Source organism: Argentina silus (assembly GCF_951799395.1).
Source record: "Argentina silus genome assembly, chromosome: 7".
Classification (NCBI taxonomy): Eukaryota; Metazoa; Chordata; class Actinopteri; order Argentiniformes; family Argentinidae; genus Argentina; species Argentina silus.
The window spans coordinates 20,547,386-20,564,731 of NC_139661.1; the positions used below are offsets into that span (position 1 = coordinate 20,547,386).

Sequence of the window (17,346 nt, forward strand, 5' to 3'; positions counted from 1 at the left end):
GGGTGGAAATCAGGGTTAAGGAATGGCGTGTAGAACGAGGGGAGAGTTAGGGGGGAGGCAGGGCCGTGTGGGAGACGAGGATAAATGAACCTGCGTCGTACCGAGCAGCGCCTCCACATCAGGAGCGTCCCCCAGGTCCTGCAGCAGCTCATGCAGCAGGTCGTTGTGGTCAGGGGAGATGGCCTCCAGGTGCTCCAACACCAGCTAGGAAACAGTGAAAACACAGAATTGAAGTAGGAATTATCTAACAACCAGTAGGGTCAAACCGACCTGACCAGGAAACACATTTCAACCACCATCATCTCAGGCCTCGTCATCAGATGAAGTAAAGTATGGCTGATGGGGTGTGACAGCTTTGTGCCCACCTACTGTACCATTATAACATTATCTCAGAAGACGAGCTATGCAATTCTCCTCCTACGGTCAATCTGGGGTTAGATGACGCGTGTTGAAACACTGTTCTCTCTCTGTTGTCTGGCTGGGGAGTAGAGGTACAAGGAGATGAAGAGGGCCTTGTGTATTTTGGGCATTTTTGGGAGGGATTTACTTTGAGACGCACGCACGCACGCGTATAAGAGAGATTGTGATCAGTCTTCATTATGCTCTGTTGTAAAACCATCTAGTCCATCTTCATTGCTCCCTATGTGCAGACAGACAGGACTACCACAGGCCCCTCTCCTCTGGCAATGGACACAGCTGTGCTCGGATGGATTCTCCCCTCCTCTATCCGTCATCCCTGCCTCGAGCCATGTCATCCGCACTGGGGATATATTTCCAAGAATATAAAAGGTATTACGTAATAATTCACTTTGGAGAAAATGTGAAATCCCCCCCCTGCTGAATTCATTACTATGTGTCTGTGTGTGTACGTTTTTCCCCTAATCATACACTGCAGAAAGGAAATCCTAAAATTATCTGTAACTCTGCAAGACGGCAGTTGAGCGTAACTTTCAACAGGGACGGTGCCCGTCATATTAATGGCTTGTGTGAGCCCCAGGGGTGAGGTGAGCAGAGAGGGAAACGCTCCAGAGGCCTCATACAGTCTGGCTTTAAACAGATTGTCATTATCACCACTCCCATGCCCAGGAGAGGAGTGGAGAGAAAGACTAGAATTGGAGAGAGAGGGGGGGGGGGGGGGAGACTAGAAGACAGAGAGGGGGGAAGAAGAGAGAGAGAGAACCCTTTTCCTGGGTCAAAAGAGGAGTATGACAGCAAAAGCAGAAACAGAATCAGATCTGGCATCCAGACCAGACCAGACCAGACCAGACCAGACCAGACCAGACCAGACCAGACCAGACCAGACCAGACCAGACGTGGGAATGGGAGAGAGGGCCCTGGGTCAGGTCTTACCGAGTGGGTGTTGATGATCTCGTCTATAGAGATATAGATGATGGGCTTGCTCAGGGTCACCATGTCCGAGTATTCATCCACATTGAACTTCTCTTCCGGCTCGGGAACGTCGCACGCCGCCTGGAAAAACACCCTGGGAGAAAATAAGAGTACGGGATAGCTGTCAGCTGTCACAAATTAACAAAAAACCTCAAAGCCAAAACAGTTGCAAATGCATTACGCGTTTCTTAATTGAAAACACACACTACTGTCGTGATTTTAGTAGCTGGGCACAAGTTCACACTGATTTCCAGTCATGATGAGTCGACTCGATGATGGGCACTTCTGGGAACTTAACCCCATGTCCCCCTCTCTCTTCTCTGTGGAGGGATGGAATTTAAAAAGACACACACCACACACACATCACACACACATCACACACACCACATGACCCCATCCTCCTTGCTGATGTTGCACTCTCACACAAAGACACTTCCTCTTCCTCCCTCTTAAGTTAACTTCATCCTGCCCTGACCTCCCTCCCTCCCTCCCTCCCTAGAGGCAAGTGTTGATGTAGGGCTTGATCTTTCCTTATCTCATCCCTTTTGTTTTATTACAGGGGTACTCACGCTCTGGGAGCCAAAATTGAAAACACACTACTGATTTTCAGTAGCTGGGCACTTATCACACTGATTTCCAGTAATGATGAGTCGACTAGATTATGGGCACTTCTGAGAACGTAACCCCCATGTCCCCCTCTCTCTTCTCTGTGGAGGTTGTGGAATTTAAACACACACACCACACACACACCACACACACCACACACACCACACACCACCCCATCCTCCTTGCTGATGTTGCAATCTCACACAAAGACACTTCCTCTTTCCCCCTCTTACCTCCAAGTCAACTTTATCCTGCCCTGACCTCCCTCCCTCCCTCCCTCCCTACAGGAAAGTGTTGATGTAGGGCTTGATCTTTCCTTATCTCATTCCTTTTGTTTTATTACAGGAGTACTGACGCTCTGGGAACCAAAATAAAACCCTATAACATGACTGCCATAACATGACTTCCCCACACAGATTTAAAGGCATATGACTGGTATAAGCATGTAGGGGAGTACCGTAGTGCACACTTCAGGGAAAAGGGTGGAACATCTGGAAGCAGGGTGTGAGTGTTAGCAGTAGTTTTCCCCCCCCCCACAGTTCTGGTAAGAGATCTGTATTTATTTATGTATTTACATTTATGGCATTTAGCAAACGACTTTATCCAAAGCGACTTACAACAAATATATTTGTATAAGAGGTCTTTAGGAGGGACCGTTAAGGTGTGGCCTGAAGAGATGGGTCTTCAATCTACGGCGGAAGATTGGTAGTGACTCTGCAGTCATGACAGTCATTTCCCCCTCACAGTTCTGGTAAGAGATCTGTATTTATTTATTTATTCATTTATTTATTTATTTTCCCCTCACCTGAACTTCTGGTATGTCTGAGAGATGTAGTTGTTCATGGGGGTCATGTGGGCGTTCTCGCCCTCAAACAGCTTGTTGGCAGCGGCGTGCTGGAGCATCTTGGCCACGGAGCCCAGGTTGCGGCGCTGGTCAGAGTGGAGCTGTCCGCCGGCAGACAAGTCGATGATGTCGAAGCCGTCCGGGGCAACGATGGCCGGGTTCATGTAGCGGTAGTACAGCAGGTTCCCTACAATCTGACAGAGTTAACCTCAGTTAGTCCCAGTGGCAGAGCCAATACAAACACTGCACGAACCCAGATACAGCACCAGTCAAAAGTTTGGACACACCTTGCCAAGAGTGTGCAAAGCTGTCATCAAAGCAAAAGGTGGCTACTTTGAAGAATCTAAAATATGAAACATATTCTGGTTTGTATAACTTTTTTTTTTGTTTACTACATAATTCCATATGTGTTCCTTCATAGTTTTGATGCCTTCAATATTAATCTACAATGTAGAAAATAATAAAAAATAAAGAAAAACCATTGAATGAGAAGCTGTGTCCAAACTTTTGACTGGCACTGTATCTGACACCATATGGAGACAAACACAGCCACAACACAGATGCTGGTTGCTGGTTGATCCTGAGGGGGACTTTACTGTGTGTTCTACATAAGAAGCATCAATGGAGGCGAGTCAACAGAACAGCTAAGGCAGGTAAGGACATCTTTGACATCAAACACAGAAATATGACTACAGCACAAGCAATAAGGACTCATGGGACCATGGAAAGCACAAGAGACACATCTACTGTAGGCCTTCTACCTTCAACAGCTCATCTTCTGTAGCGTCAGGAAACTTTTCATGTAGACAGTTCTTCAGGACTTTCGCAATGTACCTCATGCCATAACTACATGCAAAACAAAACACCATGGGAATGACACGAGTCACAACATGCGTTCATATCCAAATATGAAACAGTGAGTTAATGCACACATGAAAGGGAGCAACAATGGTAATTGGGATGCCGGGAAGCTCACACAGTATTGCACAATCAATCAACGGGAAACTTAGGGATCTCACTCAACAAAGGCCTAACCAACTCCACTGTAAATGTGAGTATGACTTGATTCATGGTGACTCAGAGGGTGACAATCGACTCCTACCGACAAATCAAGCTGATAAATCACTATTCGCTTGTGCTCAGCAACATATTTACGAGGAAATAAGGAGCAAGTCATCGTTTGTAGTATTTTAGCAGAGCAGTTTTTATAACATGAGAGGTGTGTATGAAACAACAACACTGCCCTCTAGTGGAGCAGACTGACCACTTCAGACTGGGGTTCAATTCATCTAGGGTAGCTATATACTGTACCATTGAATTGCTTCCAGACCTACGTTGAGCATTTGCTTAAGCCTGCCTGGAGGGCCAGATGGATTTGCATTTTCTATTTCATTGATTCCATTGTGCCAGGGAAACACACATCTATGTATTTTAAATTATTTTAATTACTATTTCAAACCAGGTTTTAAAGATCACTGCTCTTCCTAAGTTGTTTTGTCTATCCTTCCATAAACACCCAGAAGGGAGTCGGAATTATTATTATTATAATTATATTATATTATATTATTACGACTGGATTTTTTCCTGGCCTGTTTTAACACAGTACTTTGCATTGTAAATGTATTATTCCTCCCTTGAGGTTATCAATTATGTGTAACACAACTGGATAGGTGTGAACAAAGGTTCTACTTCCATCAACGTCCTCATGTCAGATCAGTGGTAATGTAGGGAAAGGGATAGGTATTATTGAGAACATGGCCCATCGTCCCCCCAGACTCACGGGATGTTGTCCAGTGATGATATGATAGAGTTGAGCACTTTGTCTGTGGCTGTTCGCAGCGTCTGATTGGAGAACTCCAGCTTGGCACGCACTTCCTCATGTGACATAGCTTGCTCTGGGGTCACCTCATAGGGCAGCTTACTGGGGGGAGGAGGAGGATGGACATCAGGGTCACACAATGAGTGGATCAACTCACCTTCAGTAAACCACTCCCCTTCAGTAAACCACTCCCCTTCAGTAAACCACTCCCCTTCCCAAGAATGTTGACTTAAAAAATAAACAGTCTTTGTATACCTGTTCTACATTGACACAAGTTTGACTAAATTTAAGATTTGTAACGGGAAAATTAATCCAGAAATAATATTCTTGCAAGAATGAAAATGTGCATGTAATTGTCATGAATGCATGTTTGGTGCTAATACGGTACTTAATACTAGTGCAAGGCATTGTGCAAAGGACATGGCTGTGCTGTGTGCTACGGTTAAGAGGCCTACCTAGCCTCTCCTGTGGCGGTCTCTAGCTGGTTAACCCAGGCCTTGTACACGTCCACAGGGTTGGTGTTGATGCCCAGAGTCTTGTCGTCGATGATCTCCTTCACCACGGGTGCCAGCAGCTGTCGCAGGGTGTTGTGACCACGCGCTCCGCGGTTAAAGCTCACCACCATCTTGATGACCGTGGGGTTGCCCGCCACGATATCCTTGACATGGTCCACCTTAGACCTGTTGGAGATAGAGGATAAAGTGTTTGGTGCTAACATGGTACTTACTAGTATATATATATACAGGACCAGTCAAAAGTTTGGATACACCTTGCCAAGAGTGTGCAAAGCTGTCATCAAAGCAAAAGGTGGCTACTTTGAAGAATCTAAAATATAAACCATATTCTGGTTTGTTTAACACTTTTTTGTTTACTACATAATTCCATATGTGTTCCTTCATAGTTTTGATGTCTTCAATATTAATCGACAATGTAGAAAATAATAAAAAAATAAAGAAAAACCATTGAATGAGAAGGTGTGTCCAAACTTTTGACTGGTACTTATATATATATATATATATTACTAGTGCAAGGCAACCGAGTGCTCTTATGTTTTTCTGCGATAGTCACAGAATGAAGTGTCCTAGAGGGCAAGTACGTTTTCCAATTCCATTAAGCCTATCCCAAGGCAAAGTGAAGCAGTTACCATATTCCTTAGAGACCTGTCTAATCTTTTCAGATATACAGGAGTGGCTTGGGGGAGTCTGAATTCAGAAAATATGATTTGGGACAGCTCATGTGCAGCACTCACTTGATCTCCTCCTCCAAGGCGGTCTTGAAGAGTTTGAGCAGTAGGTATTCTTCTCTCTGGTTGGAGGCGTAGTTGTACAGGGTGAAGATCACCGTGTCCATGAACTTGGTGGACTTGTTCTGGGGCATCTGGAAGATCAGCTTGGCCAGGTAGGAGGGGTTGGTCTGGGGAGCGGGAGAGGAGAGAGGGGTAAGGGTAAGTGTGTGTGTGTTTGTGTGCGTCTCTGTCTGTGTGTGAGCGAGTTAGTGAGTGAGTGAGTGAGTGAGTGAGAGTGAGAGAGAGAGAGAGAGAGAGAATGAGAGAGAGAGAGTGAGTGAGAGAGAGAGACAGAGAGAGAGAGAATGTGTGCGTCTTCATGTGTAAGAGCATATGCCAGAGTGGGAGAGGAGAGGAGAGGAGAGGTGTGTGTGTGTGTGTGTGTGTGTGTGTGTGTGTGTGTGTGTACAGTATAACTCACCTGTAGCAGGTAGAAGAGGTGCTGGTAGGCCTCTAGTTTCCTCCTCTTGCCTTTGCTCAGGCCCTTGATGCCCTGCCTGTCCCCCGCAGCCAGCTCCTCTTTACTCATCTTGCTCTTCTTAGTCTTCATCTTCTTACTGTGGGACACCACGTCCTGGTGACACAGACCATCAATCAATCAATCAATCAATCAAGCTTTATTTATATAGCGCCTTTCATACAAAATTGCAATACAAGGTGTTTAACAGTAAAATTGAAAGTACAGAACATACAAGCATACATACATATATACATAGAGAATAGAATAGAAGTAGAAATAATAATGGATTATAAAAAGAAAACAAAAATAGAAGTGCAAATGGGTTAAGAGAAAGCTAAGCTAAAAAGGTGTGTCTTGAGGTTTCTTTTAAAAGTGTTTATGGATTGTGACACCCTGAGCTCATGAGGTAGGTTATTCCAGATAATAATGATTATACAGCAGAGCCAGAAGAGAAGTTAGGAAAGAGCAGTAGACATCAGAGAAGTGGTATTAGTAATTTGTGGTATTAGGTCATACTCAAGGTTTGAGCTCCTACTCTCCCCCCACACATGGATTGCCCACTTCTGGGAACAATGGCCACTTCCGGGTAAAGGGTGGAGAGTTGGGACGCAGCATTACACTGCGCTAAATGTAGTTAAACTCTTGAAGCGTCACCTGCAGGGTGATCCTGTTCTTCACCAGCAGGCCGATCTTGATGTCCATCAGGTTCAGGTCCTTCTCCATCTGCTGATTGGAGCGGATCTTGGTGACCACCTCCTCCCTCAGCCGTGTCACTTCCTGTTCCTCCTGCAGGTCCAGGCTGCTCTGCTCCAGCAGGTGGACAAACTTGCGCACCACAGACAGAGGAGGGTCCTGGGCCCCGGCTGAGGGTTGACACAGACACAGACAGAGACACAGACACAGACAGACACAGACAGACAGACAGATCAGTAATTCTGACACAAAACAGGAACTGTATGGTCATCAGGGACCATCACTTAGAGGTCTATTACAGGGCCATGTTCAGTATCTCCAAAAAAGGGCAAACATTTTCTCCTGTTTGAAGCCTCCGGAATATGAATGTGGCATTGGAGGGTCATAACCATGTGACTAGAAGAGAGGTGCATTGTTTGCTCACTGAGTGTCCTGTAGTCGTCTCTGGCTTTGTTAGCCTTCAGGAAGGCCTGGATCTTCACTATCTCCCTCTCCTAAAGACAGAACAGGCGGGACAACGGTCTAATCAATTTCACACATGAATGATATTAATAAATCACTTGCGATTTACGATATCGGGGTAAAATCATAAATCATTTTTTGCTACTTACATGGTCTCTGAAGTACTGGAGTCTTTTGGAGTATCTCCGTTTGGCCGTCCACATCTTCAACAAGGACTGAATCTGGATAGAAGAGGGAAACATCGCTAACTCTTAGCTGTGGGGCTTTTGTTTAATCACAAAACTGAATGAAGCGTATCTTCTGGTTATTGGTTTTTCTCCACTATGAGCTCCATTTTAATTCAGTGCAAGTAAACAACATGCAAAATGTATTGCACACAACGCAATCAGGAGCTGCAGCAGCAGTATTCAAAACAACTATTGGATTACATCTCTGCCGTTTATTAAAAATATTACGGTCATCATTGCCGACTCTGCTCGCTTCTCTGCACTATTTGCTCAAGGAAGATGGAGCCCTAAGAGTGAGTGTGAGAAGACATCGCAAAGAGACTTCATCATCATTTCAGGGACTTTGCAGCCTGATGTCAAACTAATACCTTGACGACAGAAACCACGTTGTTTCGTAGCAGATTCATCCGGCCGTTGTATATTTTCCTCTGTTTGTACCCCTTCCAGGAAGCCTGTGCAAAAACATACGGAAGAACTTGTTATAGAAAAGGCCAGAACTCACGACTGCTATTATTTCTGCATTTATTAGCAACTGTTACAAACAGATGTGTTCTGACGATACTGTAGCATTCAGAAGCATTAACACAGACACCTGCAGTTTAGACTGTCTGCCTTTCTATAGAAGCCTATAGTTAGAAGTGCTTCAATATCATAAGACCACACCTTCAGGTGTATAGTGTATAGCTGAGGTAGTAGCACAGCAGATGTACCTGAGGTATACATGTATGTACCTGAGGTGCATCACCTGTAGAGATAGCACACAGTACAGCATCACCTGCAGTTGGAACATTAAAGTTAAAGTGCAAAGCAGTGCCAAAGCAGCCCAGCACAGCAGTACCTGTAGTTGGACCACGTGGGGCTCTTGTTGCAGTAGGTATTCCATTCTCTGGGCGTGGCCTCTCCTCACCAGGTAACCTCTGACCCGGGCCTGCAGCTGGGCCACCAGGTGCTCGTTGGCCAACCATAACTGCTCCCTGTTGTACTCTGCTGTCACTCCACTGACCACACTCTGAAGGAGAGAACATTGAATGAGAAGGTGTGTCCAAACTTTTGACTGGTACTGTATCTCTACAACCCAATGATTGATTGATCAGTAGAACCATCCTTACTGCCAAATAACCAAGTAAAGACAATAAAACATTTATTTATTAGGTACTGTACATGAATCAAACATCTAACTGATACTGTACATACCTGGATTTCCTCTTTGCGTAGCTGGCTGCTGTTGTGCTCAAAGCCCTCCGGTTCCTCCCACGTTCCTTTCCTGCTCTCCAGGTTGTAGTAGTAGTCATAGATGTCCTTGATGCTGTGCTTCACCCACACACTCTCACTGTTGCCTGTCGGAGGGGGAGGAAAGGTTAACTGACAGAATTGTGACAACTACTCACTCAATTACAAGGCAAGCGTCTTGGTTTGTGTCAGGGGAACTGTTTTAAGGAAATCATTCATCGTCATCAATGTAAGCGCATCAAAGCGTGTTGTAAGACATAATTTCTTCGTAGAAGGCCGTCAAAAACGTTTGGCTTCCAAAAGCGTATCCGATGTTCAGATTCCGCCCTCGACCACGGAGGAGTCGTCTCGATTGTTGTGAGTTTGGGGTGTCTCGCCCTTAGTGAGACGGTGTCAGCCCGTGTAAGTCACCTGTGGTAGCGTTGAGGGTCTGCTGCTGAGCCAGCTCTGTCTGGTAGGTGTCGGCACATTCAGACAGCACCCCTCTCAGCCCCGCGCTGGGCACCTGCAGGGCCTGCAGTGTGCTCTGGGAGTCCCCCAGCTCCACCTCTCTGTTAATGTCCGCCACCACCTCGGCCACTGCCACAGGAGGAGAGATGAACACAAAAACAGCCCCTACAGTAAGCACTGTGTTTGACCGTGAAGTGTACTATGTAGACACAGACAGACACAGTACTATGAAAGGTTAAGTGTTTTTGTGTCTCAAGTACAGTACCAGTCAAAGGTTTGGACACACCTTCTCATTCAATGGTTTTTCTTTATTTTTTTTATTATTTTCTACATTGTAGATTAATATTGAAGACATCAAAACTATGAAGGAACACATATGGAATTATGTAGTAAACAAAAAAAAGTGTTAAACAAACCAGAATATGTTTTATATTTTAGATTCTTCAAAGTAGCCACCTTTTGCTTTGATGACAGCTTTGCACACTCTTGGCAAGGTGTGTCCAAACTTTTGACTGGTACTGTATGTATGGTTGATAAATAGTACAAATTGCTTGTGGTTGGTTGGTTGTGAGCAGTACTGTATGTGAGTGACAGTTTCAGAAGGGTGCGAGAACTTGTGTTTGAGGGGATGTGGGGTTGTTGGTGTGTTTGTAAGTATTGGCCAATCTGCGCTTACACGTGAGAGCCTCCTCTTCATCCTGATTGGCTGTGTGTATCCCTTCTTGGATCTGGTCCAGCCACAGTACAGCAGACTCATCCCCTGAGCGCTGGAGTCAGAACACACACACACACACACACACACACACACACACACACACACACACACACCCCTTTAGTGGTAGACCCAACAGATACTGTATACTTATTGTACATAGACACTCCGTGCATTAATCATGCATTATTCTTTAATCCTAACTTGAAATCCGAGAAATAATCGTATTCGAGCACAAGCCGCACAGCACATGTACAACATATGCAATACAGCAAAACAACAGCCAGAACACAATAACAGCTGCTAAGAAAAACAGGCAGCAAACACAAATAGCAGTGTACCATTTCCTCTAAGTCCGGAGGCAAGACCTTGGGAGAAAATGTCAAACACTGATTGTTAGCTGCCACCAAACTAAAACATCCTTACACACACACACACACACACACACACACACACACACAGTTCCAAAAAAGCACCAACCAGTTTATTTCTTCTTTCCCAGGCTAATTTTGGAGGTCTTTGGGGGCCATAAGTGTTTATCCCCAACCACAGAGCCAGCAGGACGGAATTCAAGATAAAACAGACCTTGTTTTTTCAGGACCAGTGAATTCCTGATAAACCATTCTGTACCTTATGCTATCTCACAATGTAAAGCCCTCAGCCATAGACATGCACAATTACATACAAAACACATACACACACACAAAGAAAATATGGTAAAAGATTGCTATTAACCTTTTGTTCTCAATCATTTAAATTACACATGGTGTTTACTTCAAACTAAATGTGTCAGTCAAACATTTCTAAATCCTACGACTGGCTGTTCAATGTTGCCCAAGTCAGATTTCGTCAATCCACCGTGTCACAGACACGTTACGTCAGCACCATTACTCATCTCAAACACGCTGAGATAAGATCTCCAAACTGTGAGAACAATTCACAAACACTCGAAAACCTACTTATATAGAAGCCATAGCATTCATAAACCTAAAGTAGGGGGTGACACAATAACCCTCTGGAATACAACACACTGAGGACAGTAGGCTGTAAATCATCAGGACACTCTCCTCCCTCTCCGGTGAGGCAGGAGACAGCGTCTGACGCAGGGTGGAGGAATTCACTATACAAGCTTGGACAGGAAACACACACGCCACACAGCACATACACAGAGAGAGAGAGAGAGAGAGAGAGAGAGAGAGGACAGACGCACCATTTCAGGGTTCAGTGGATGATTAGTGGATGATTAGTGGAGGCGTGGATTTACAGTAAGTCTACGGATGATGGGATGATGTGAACCACTGGTCTGGCGGACTAGGTGGCACTACCAGTTGACAACTCACCAGCGACAGAGAGAGAGACAGAGATGGCTAGCCTACTGACTGGAATACTGCTCTGTCTGATGGCAGAGCAGACACTCCAGGACGATGGTAAGTCACCTGTATGTATTTTTCCACAGGACTTTAGAGTAAAAGAAACTCAACTGTAGAGTACATTTGTTATTTTTTAATTGATGAAAGTGCTTATTGACAGTGCTCCAAGGTGGATTAATTTGAGTCAGACCCCCCCCCGACAAAAAAAACTAACTAAACAAGACTTAGATTTTTCAAGATTTTTCTGTTTAAATGTTTGTCAGGAAGTTTAGAGTGATAGGAAAGAACATTGTCTGTCCCGTGACATATAGGCCAGATTCCTGTCTGAATTATCTAAGACCAAAAACAGACCCATACTTCAAAAAGACATTTCTGTAGACAAACCTACTCCAGAGAGGTATGGTTGCTTTTTAAAGAAGAAATCTTCATGTGTGAACATGTATTCAATGGCAAAACAAAAAAACCCAAATACTTAAAATGTTCTTCTTCCTCCTCATCTCACCACAAACAGGGGACAACGACAAGACAGCCGTCCCCACATTCAGACCAAGGAGCTTGAACGGCAAGTCGATCAAGTCCAACTCAACGTACCTGACCCCTTGGCTGGACATTTGGCCGGAGGACACTGCGGTGGTGTACACCACAGGCGTCCTCAGCACCCGGGTCGTCCCCTTCGCCTACACCCTGGCCATGACGGTGGGCATCCCCGCCAACGGCTACATCCTGGCCTTTCTGACGGCGCGGGCGCGGTCTTTCTCCACCGCCGTGCTCTACCTGAGCCTGGCGCTCTCCGACCTCCTCCTCCTCCTCTCGCTGGCGCTGCGCGTCCACTACCACCTCAGCGGCAACAACTGGGTGTTCGGCGAGGCCGCCTGCCGCGTGACGACCGCTTGCTTCTACGGCAACATCTACTGCTCTGCCCACGCCATAGCGTGCGTCAGCCTCAAGCGTTACCTGGCGGTGGCGAGGCCGTTCCTCTACCGGAGGCTTCCCAAGAGGGCCTGGGCGCTGGGGGCCAGCCTGGGTGTGTGGGCGCTGTTCGGGGCGGCCGTGGTGCCTGAGCTCCTGGTGAGGCAGAGCTTTCACCTGCCGCGCTTCGGCGTAACGACCTGCCACGACGTGCTGCCACTAGAGGAGGACACCCACTCCTTACTGGTGCCCTACAGACTGGCACTGGTCTGCCTGGGCTTCCTGGTGCCCTTCATGGTCTGCGCCTGTGCCCATGTGGCGGTGCTGCACCACCTGGGCCGCTCGGGGGGCGACTGGACGCCCTTCGTCAGGATCAGCACCCTGGTCTTCCTCATCTTCGTGGTGTGTTTCGCTCCGAGCAGCACGATCCATATCGCTCACTACATGAGGCTGTACTACGGCGGGGGGGACGGGCTGTATCCGTACTACAGCGCGGCTGTGTGTCTGTGCTGCTTCCACAGTTGTTTGGACCCTTTCCTGTGCGTGCTCATGTGCAAGACATCTGCGGCTAAGCTGTGCTTCGTCACGCTCGAGAGGAAACCTCAGAGGGCCACAGTTGTGGTTTGAGATTGAAGATTATTGCGTGTTTGTGTTTGTGTTTGTGTACAGCTCTATAGTTCTATTGTTGGAACACTACAGGGGATTCCAGACAGAGGGACCAAACAGACTACTGAAAACAGAGACGGAATGTGCTGTGAACACAAGCCAAGGAACAGTTCTGAATGCAGTATAACATTCCCACGTTCTCTCCTGTGGGACAAATTCAGTATTCTCAGACTGTTTCAATGGTCAACAATCTCTGCATGGATTGGATTCCCTGAAAAGCCACCGGAGGGCTACAGTAACAACAGACAATTACTGTTTGTCTTGTTTGCAATTTGTAAATATAAAAACCTTACCATATCATCTGAAGTTTATAGTTAAAGTTTATGTTAATAATAACATGAATTCATTCAATTCTATCGGGCTTTCCTCTTTCTAGAAGGGAGAGGCTGCTCCAGAGCTCCCTCACCAACATGACATAACAGGGACTGGAGTCACATGGAGGGGAGGGCAGGTTCATACATTTCTAATGTTGTGCTTGACAGACATGCTTCAACAGTGCATAGCTGGGATCAATAGCCTGAAGGTAGTGCTTTTCAGCCCCTGAGAAAGATTGCATGGAAAATATGAGAGCCATCTTATCTTGAGAGATATCTACCAAATCCTTTTTTTCCTGTGGATATGGTGTAGTGCCCTTAACTTATATATATATATTTTTAAAATATATATAATATAAATATAAATAAATATATATAATATAAATATAAATATATTTAAAGATATTTTTAGGGCATTTCTGCTTTATTGGGATAGAGATAGTAGAGATTGACAGGAAGGATGGGTGAGAGAGGAGGGATGACATGCAGGATATGTCGATGGCCGATCATATGGTATGCACCTTAGTGGGCTACGCCACTGAACGCCCCAGCCCTCAACTTATATAAGAATCACAGGAATCAACCTGTAGAATGATCAATATCGTGATCTTTTTTTTTTATCAACATTCCTATGCTAATCATCTACTCTGCTTTTCAATCCTGAGGCTCAATTCATTTTAGGCAAACTGTACAGTCCGTGATTGACAAAAGAGGACTGTGTACTACAGTAAATGTCTTCATCCAGGTCCCCCAGTACCTTGCAGAGGAGAAGCTTGGTGTGCTGCAGGACGTCGTGGTAGTGTCTGGCTGTGGCCGCGTTCACCCCCTGTAGCTTGGCCGTGGGTAGGAGCAGGGCGGCCAGGGTCTGCTCGGGGTCTCCTGAGTTCAGGGCCTCGTTGATCTCAGCGATGGCTATGATGCCTGGAAGGGATGTGACTCAGTCAGGAAAGTCGGTGAACTGAGGTTGAACTGTACTAGTCAGCAGGAACCCGCCGCCCCAAAAACAACCCAGCAAATTGTAGCGCAACAGTTCAACACCAACCCTGCGTCGAAATTCTGCACCGTTTTACTTGAACTGTGCACTTGTACACTGTACACTCCCCCATAGGGAATTAAAAACATTAACATCGGGGTGAAGTGCACACTTCAAGTGAAGTGCACATACTCAAAGGGAAAAGGTGGAGGATTGGGACACAAGTCACGGGTTTGTGAGATGGAAGTCCTTACGCTCGTGTTCCTCGTGGACCTGAACGTTGACCGTGTCGATGCACTTCTGAACGTCGTTCCAGGTGAGGAATTCCTGACCGCTGGAGAGGGCGTCGGCGCGGAGGCTGATGAGTGTGTCTGCGTACCTGAGGTTGAGGAGGAGGGGCAGTGAGGAGCCATTACAATGCCATTACATTCCTGCTTTATTAATCCCCACAGGGGCTATTTAGAGTGTCATCATGACACACAGAACTTATTACTGTATACAGCACAATACACAAGCCGCATTCCAAAAAACACTTTAAAAGTCTGAAGCGGGTACACCTCCTTGTCTCTCTTTTCCTTCATCAAATGGGTTGCGTTCAATACCACACAATGTAGCAAAATTAAAGTTCTTAGTCAACAAATATCAGGTCAAACTTTAATTCAGTTACATTCAGTTTCAAAACACTTCCCACAGTGTGGTGCCTGAACATATCCCTGCTCTGTGCAGGGTTTTTTTACCTGTTCAGGTTCTCCTGGTCCATGTTGCTAAATCCCAGAGGGGAGTCACACAGTTGCTCTGTGACGGCCTGGGGGTCTTTGGTGTCTAGGACCTCGTTCAGCACGGCTACCGCAGACAACATCTCCACAGCCACACACAGCTCCTCATGACCCAGGCCCTCCTGGTTAACACATCAAACCTGAGTGACTTATTATGTGTGTGTGTGTGTGTGTGTGTGCATGTACTAAAACACAAGGCCTAACCAATGTCGTCATCCGCACCGTGGGACCGCCACTGACGTGTGTGTGTGTGTGAATGTGAGTGTGAGTGTGTGTGTGTGTGTGTGTGTGTGTGTGTGAGTGTGAGTGTGAGTGTGAGTGTGAGTGTGAGTGTGAGTTTGAGTTTGAGTGAGTGTGTGTGTGTGTGAGTGTGTGAGTGTGTGTGTGTGTGTGTGTGTGTGTGTGTGTGTGAGTGTGTTAGTGAGAGTGTGTGTGTGTGAGTGAGTGTGAGTGTGTGTGAGTGTGAGTGTGTGTGTGTTAGTGAGAGTGTACACATCTCCCCCTCACCCGTGTGCCCTGTATCTGCAGGCTGAACAGCTCCGCCTGGTAGAGGTTGGCAGCGCTCTGGTAGACGATGGGCAGCTGGGCCTCGGGGTTCATCAGCTCCTCCGCCGTCTCCGACGCGTTGCCAAGGCGGATGGCCGCGTTGATCGCAGCAATCGCCTCCTTTTCTGAAAAGAATTAATTCTCACACTCAGTCTCACAGTGATACATCATCATACACAATCTCATACGTTCTTACTATCAAACTCATCAGTCAAGCACAATTTAATCATAAATCATCACATTTCTAGAATACAGACACAGTAGGGTACAGTAGGGTACCTTATCTTACTAATAGGGTACAGTAGGGTACAGTAGGGTACCTTATCTTACTAAGGGGGGCTTATCAAGCAAACTAGATGGAAGGTGAGAGGATCTTACTTCGTTTCTCTGCCTCAGAAAAGTCATTGCAGGAGCTGAGCACCCTCTGAATCTCCTCCCTCTCCACCAGCACCGCTACGCCAGCATCCTGCCATCAAGGACAAAGGTTTGGCTGAGGCACCATTTCTCAATGGAAGATTTGGCGTACTCGACTCTACATAGAAAGGTACGGCTGTAAGACTTCATACGACTTGCTCATTTAAAAACCTGCGGTACCAGATCTGCTCACTCCACATAGAACAGGGGCTACTGCGTGCGCATTGTGGACTGACCTTGGACTTGTGTTGGCAGTAGGAGGTGAAGTGGTCCAGGTACCAGTGGGAGTTGGTCTCCTGCACCCCCAGCAGACCCAGGACTGGCAGCCTGAGCCCAGCCAGCAAGGCTGCTTCGTCCTGGGCTGACACCGCCTCGTTCACCTGCCTCACCGCTGCCTGGACTGGAGAGAGAGAGAGAGAGAGAGAGGAGTAAGGGGGTGGGGGGAGTCTTAGGGGCTTTAAGCACTACAGAGCCGACCCGAACCGCACTGTGCGGACATGTTCTTTTTACATTGGTCTTTCCAGTGTTGTTACAGATACAATAGTGGACGTGTAGCCAGCACAACACAGCTCAGCTTGGCACGGCTTTGCTTGGCTCAGTAGTGTGGAGAGGGTTTAAGCCTAGAGTGGTTAGGGTAGGGGTTAAGGGGTTATGCCTAGAGTGGTTAGGGTAGGGGTTAAGGGGTTATGCCTAGAGTGGTTAGGGTAGGGGTTATGCCTAGAGTGGTTAGGGTAGGGGTTAAGGGGTTATGCCTAGAGTGGTTAGGGTAGGGGTTATGCCTAGAGTGGTTAGGGTAGGGGTTAAGGGGTTATGCCTAGAGTGGTTAGGGTAGGGGTTAAGGGGTTATGTCTGGGTGGGCAGAGCCTTTGATAGAGCGGCGGCCATATTGCTCACACTCATTCAGTTCTTTCAGATCAACATGAGAGGGGTGGGGGAATAGGTGGGCAAGTGTAGATATTCATTGCTCTTTTTTTTTTTTTTTTTTTTAAGAGACCCCCTCAATGTTTGTGATGTCATAATGGGGGTCAGGATGTTTACCGTTGACGAGGTCGATGCAGGTCTGGATGTCCTGCTGGGTCAGCAGCTCCTCATAGACGTCCCTCTCTTCTGTGGCGATGGAAGACCTCTGAGAAGGGAGAAAGAGAGGACGACAACAACAACAACTGTGTTACATAGATGTTACGTAATGTTAACTTGTGGT

General features: G+C 46.5%; 2 protein-coding genes across 2 annotated transcripts in view; one reads left to right on the top strand and one right to left on the bottom strand.

The window, feature by feature from the left end:
- iqgap2 (IQ motif containing GTPase activating protein 2) overlaps positions 1-17,346 on the bottom strand; it is a 44,196-nt gene that overhangs the window by 5,906 nt on the left and 20,944 nt on the right. The window contains exons 9-31 of the mRNA XM_083672967.1: positions 17,184-17,271; positions 16,382-16,545; positions 16,110-16,197; positions 15,693-15,856; positions 15,147-15,307; positions 14,664-14,788; positions 14,194-14,357; positions 10,142-10,232; positions 9,427-9,594; positions 8,980-9,122; positions 8,624-8,794; positions 8,154-8,237; positions 7,708-7,779; positions 7,521-7,590; positions 7,058-7,266; positions 6,365-6,517; positions 5,908-6,071; positions 5,114-5,338; positions 4,620-4,760; positions 3,601-3,685; positions 2,801-3,033; positions 1,351-1,483; positions 102-204 (exon numbers count right to left, since the gene is read on the bottom strand). Of these exons, the coding sequence (XP_083529093.1) occupies positions 102-204; positions 1,351-1,483; positions 2,801-3,033; positions 3,601-3,685; positions 4,620-4,760; positions 5,114-5,338; positions 5,908-6,071; positions 6,365-6,517; positions 7,058-7,266; positions 7,521-7,590; positions 7,708-7,779; positions 8,154-8,237; positions 8,624-8,794; positions 8,980-9,122; positions 9,427-9,594; positions 10,142-10,232; positions 14,194-14,357; positions 14,664-14,788; positions 15,147-15,307; positions 15,693-15,856; positions 16,110-16,197; positions 16,382-16,545; positions 17,184-17,271 (3,199 nt within the window). The remainder of the gene's footprint in view (positions 1-101; positions 205-1,350; positions 1,484-2,800; positions 3,034-3,600; positions 3,686-4,619; positions 4,761-5,113; positions 5,339-5,907; positions 6,072-6,364; positions 6,518-7,057; positions 7,267-7,520; positions 7,591-7,707; positions 7,780-8,153; positions 8,238-8,623; positions 8,795-8,979; positions 9,123-9,426; positions 9,595-10,141; positions 10,233-14,193; positions 14,358-14,663; positions 14,789-15,146; positions 15,308-15,692; positions 15,857-16,109; positions 16,198-16,381; positions 16,546-17,183; positions 17,272-17,346) is intronic.
- f2rl2 (coagulation factor II (thrombin) receptor-like 2) lies at positions 11,350-13,416 on the top strand. Its single transcript, XM_083672978.1, has 2 exons — positions 11,350-11,604; positions 12,059-13,416. Exons 1-2 carry the CDS (start codon positions 11,541-11,543, stop codon positions 13,081-13,083), a joined length of 1,089 nt encoding a protein of 362 aa, XP_083529104.1. The 5' UTR covers positions 11,350-11,540; the 3' UTR covers positions 13,084-13,416.

Bases quoted from the DNA above. Each gene is read 5' to 3' on its own strand.
- f2rl2 (XM_083672978.1), top strand. From the start codon at position 11,541: ATGGCTAGCCTACTGACTGGAATACTGCTCTGTCTGATGGCAGAGCAG. The intron at 11,605-12,058 runs GTAAGTCACCTG...CACCACAAACAG, and splicing joins GCAGACACTCCAGGACGATG to GGGACAACGACAAGACAGCC.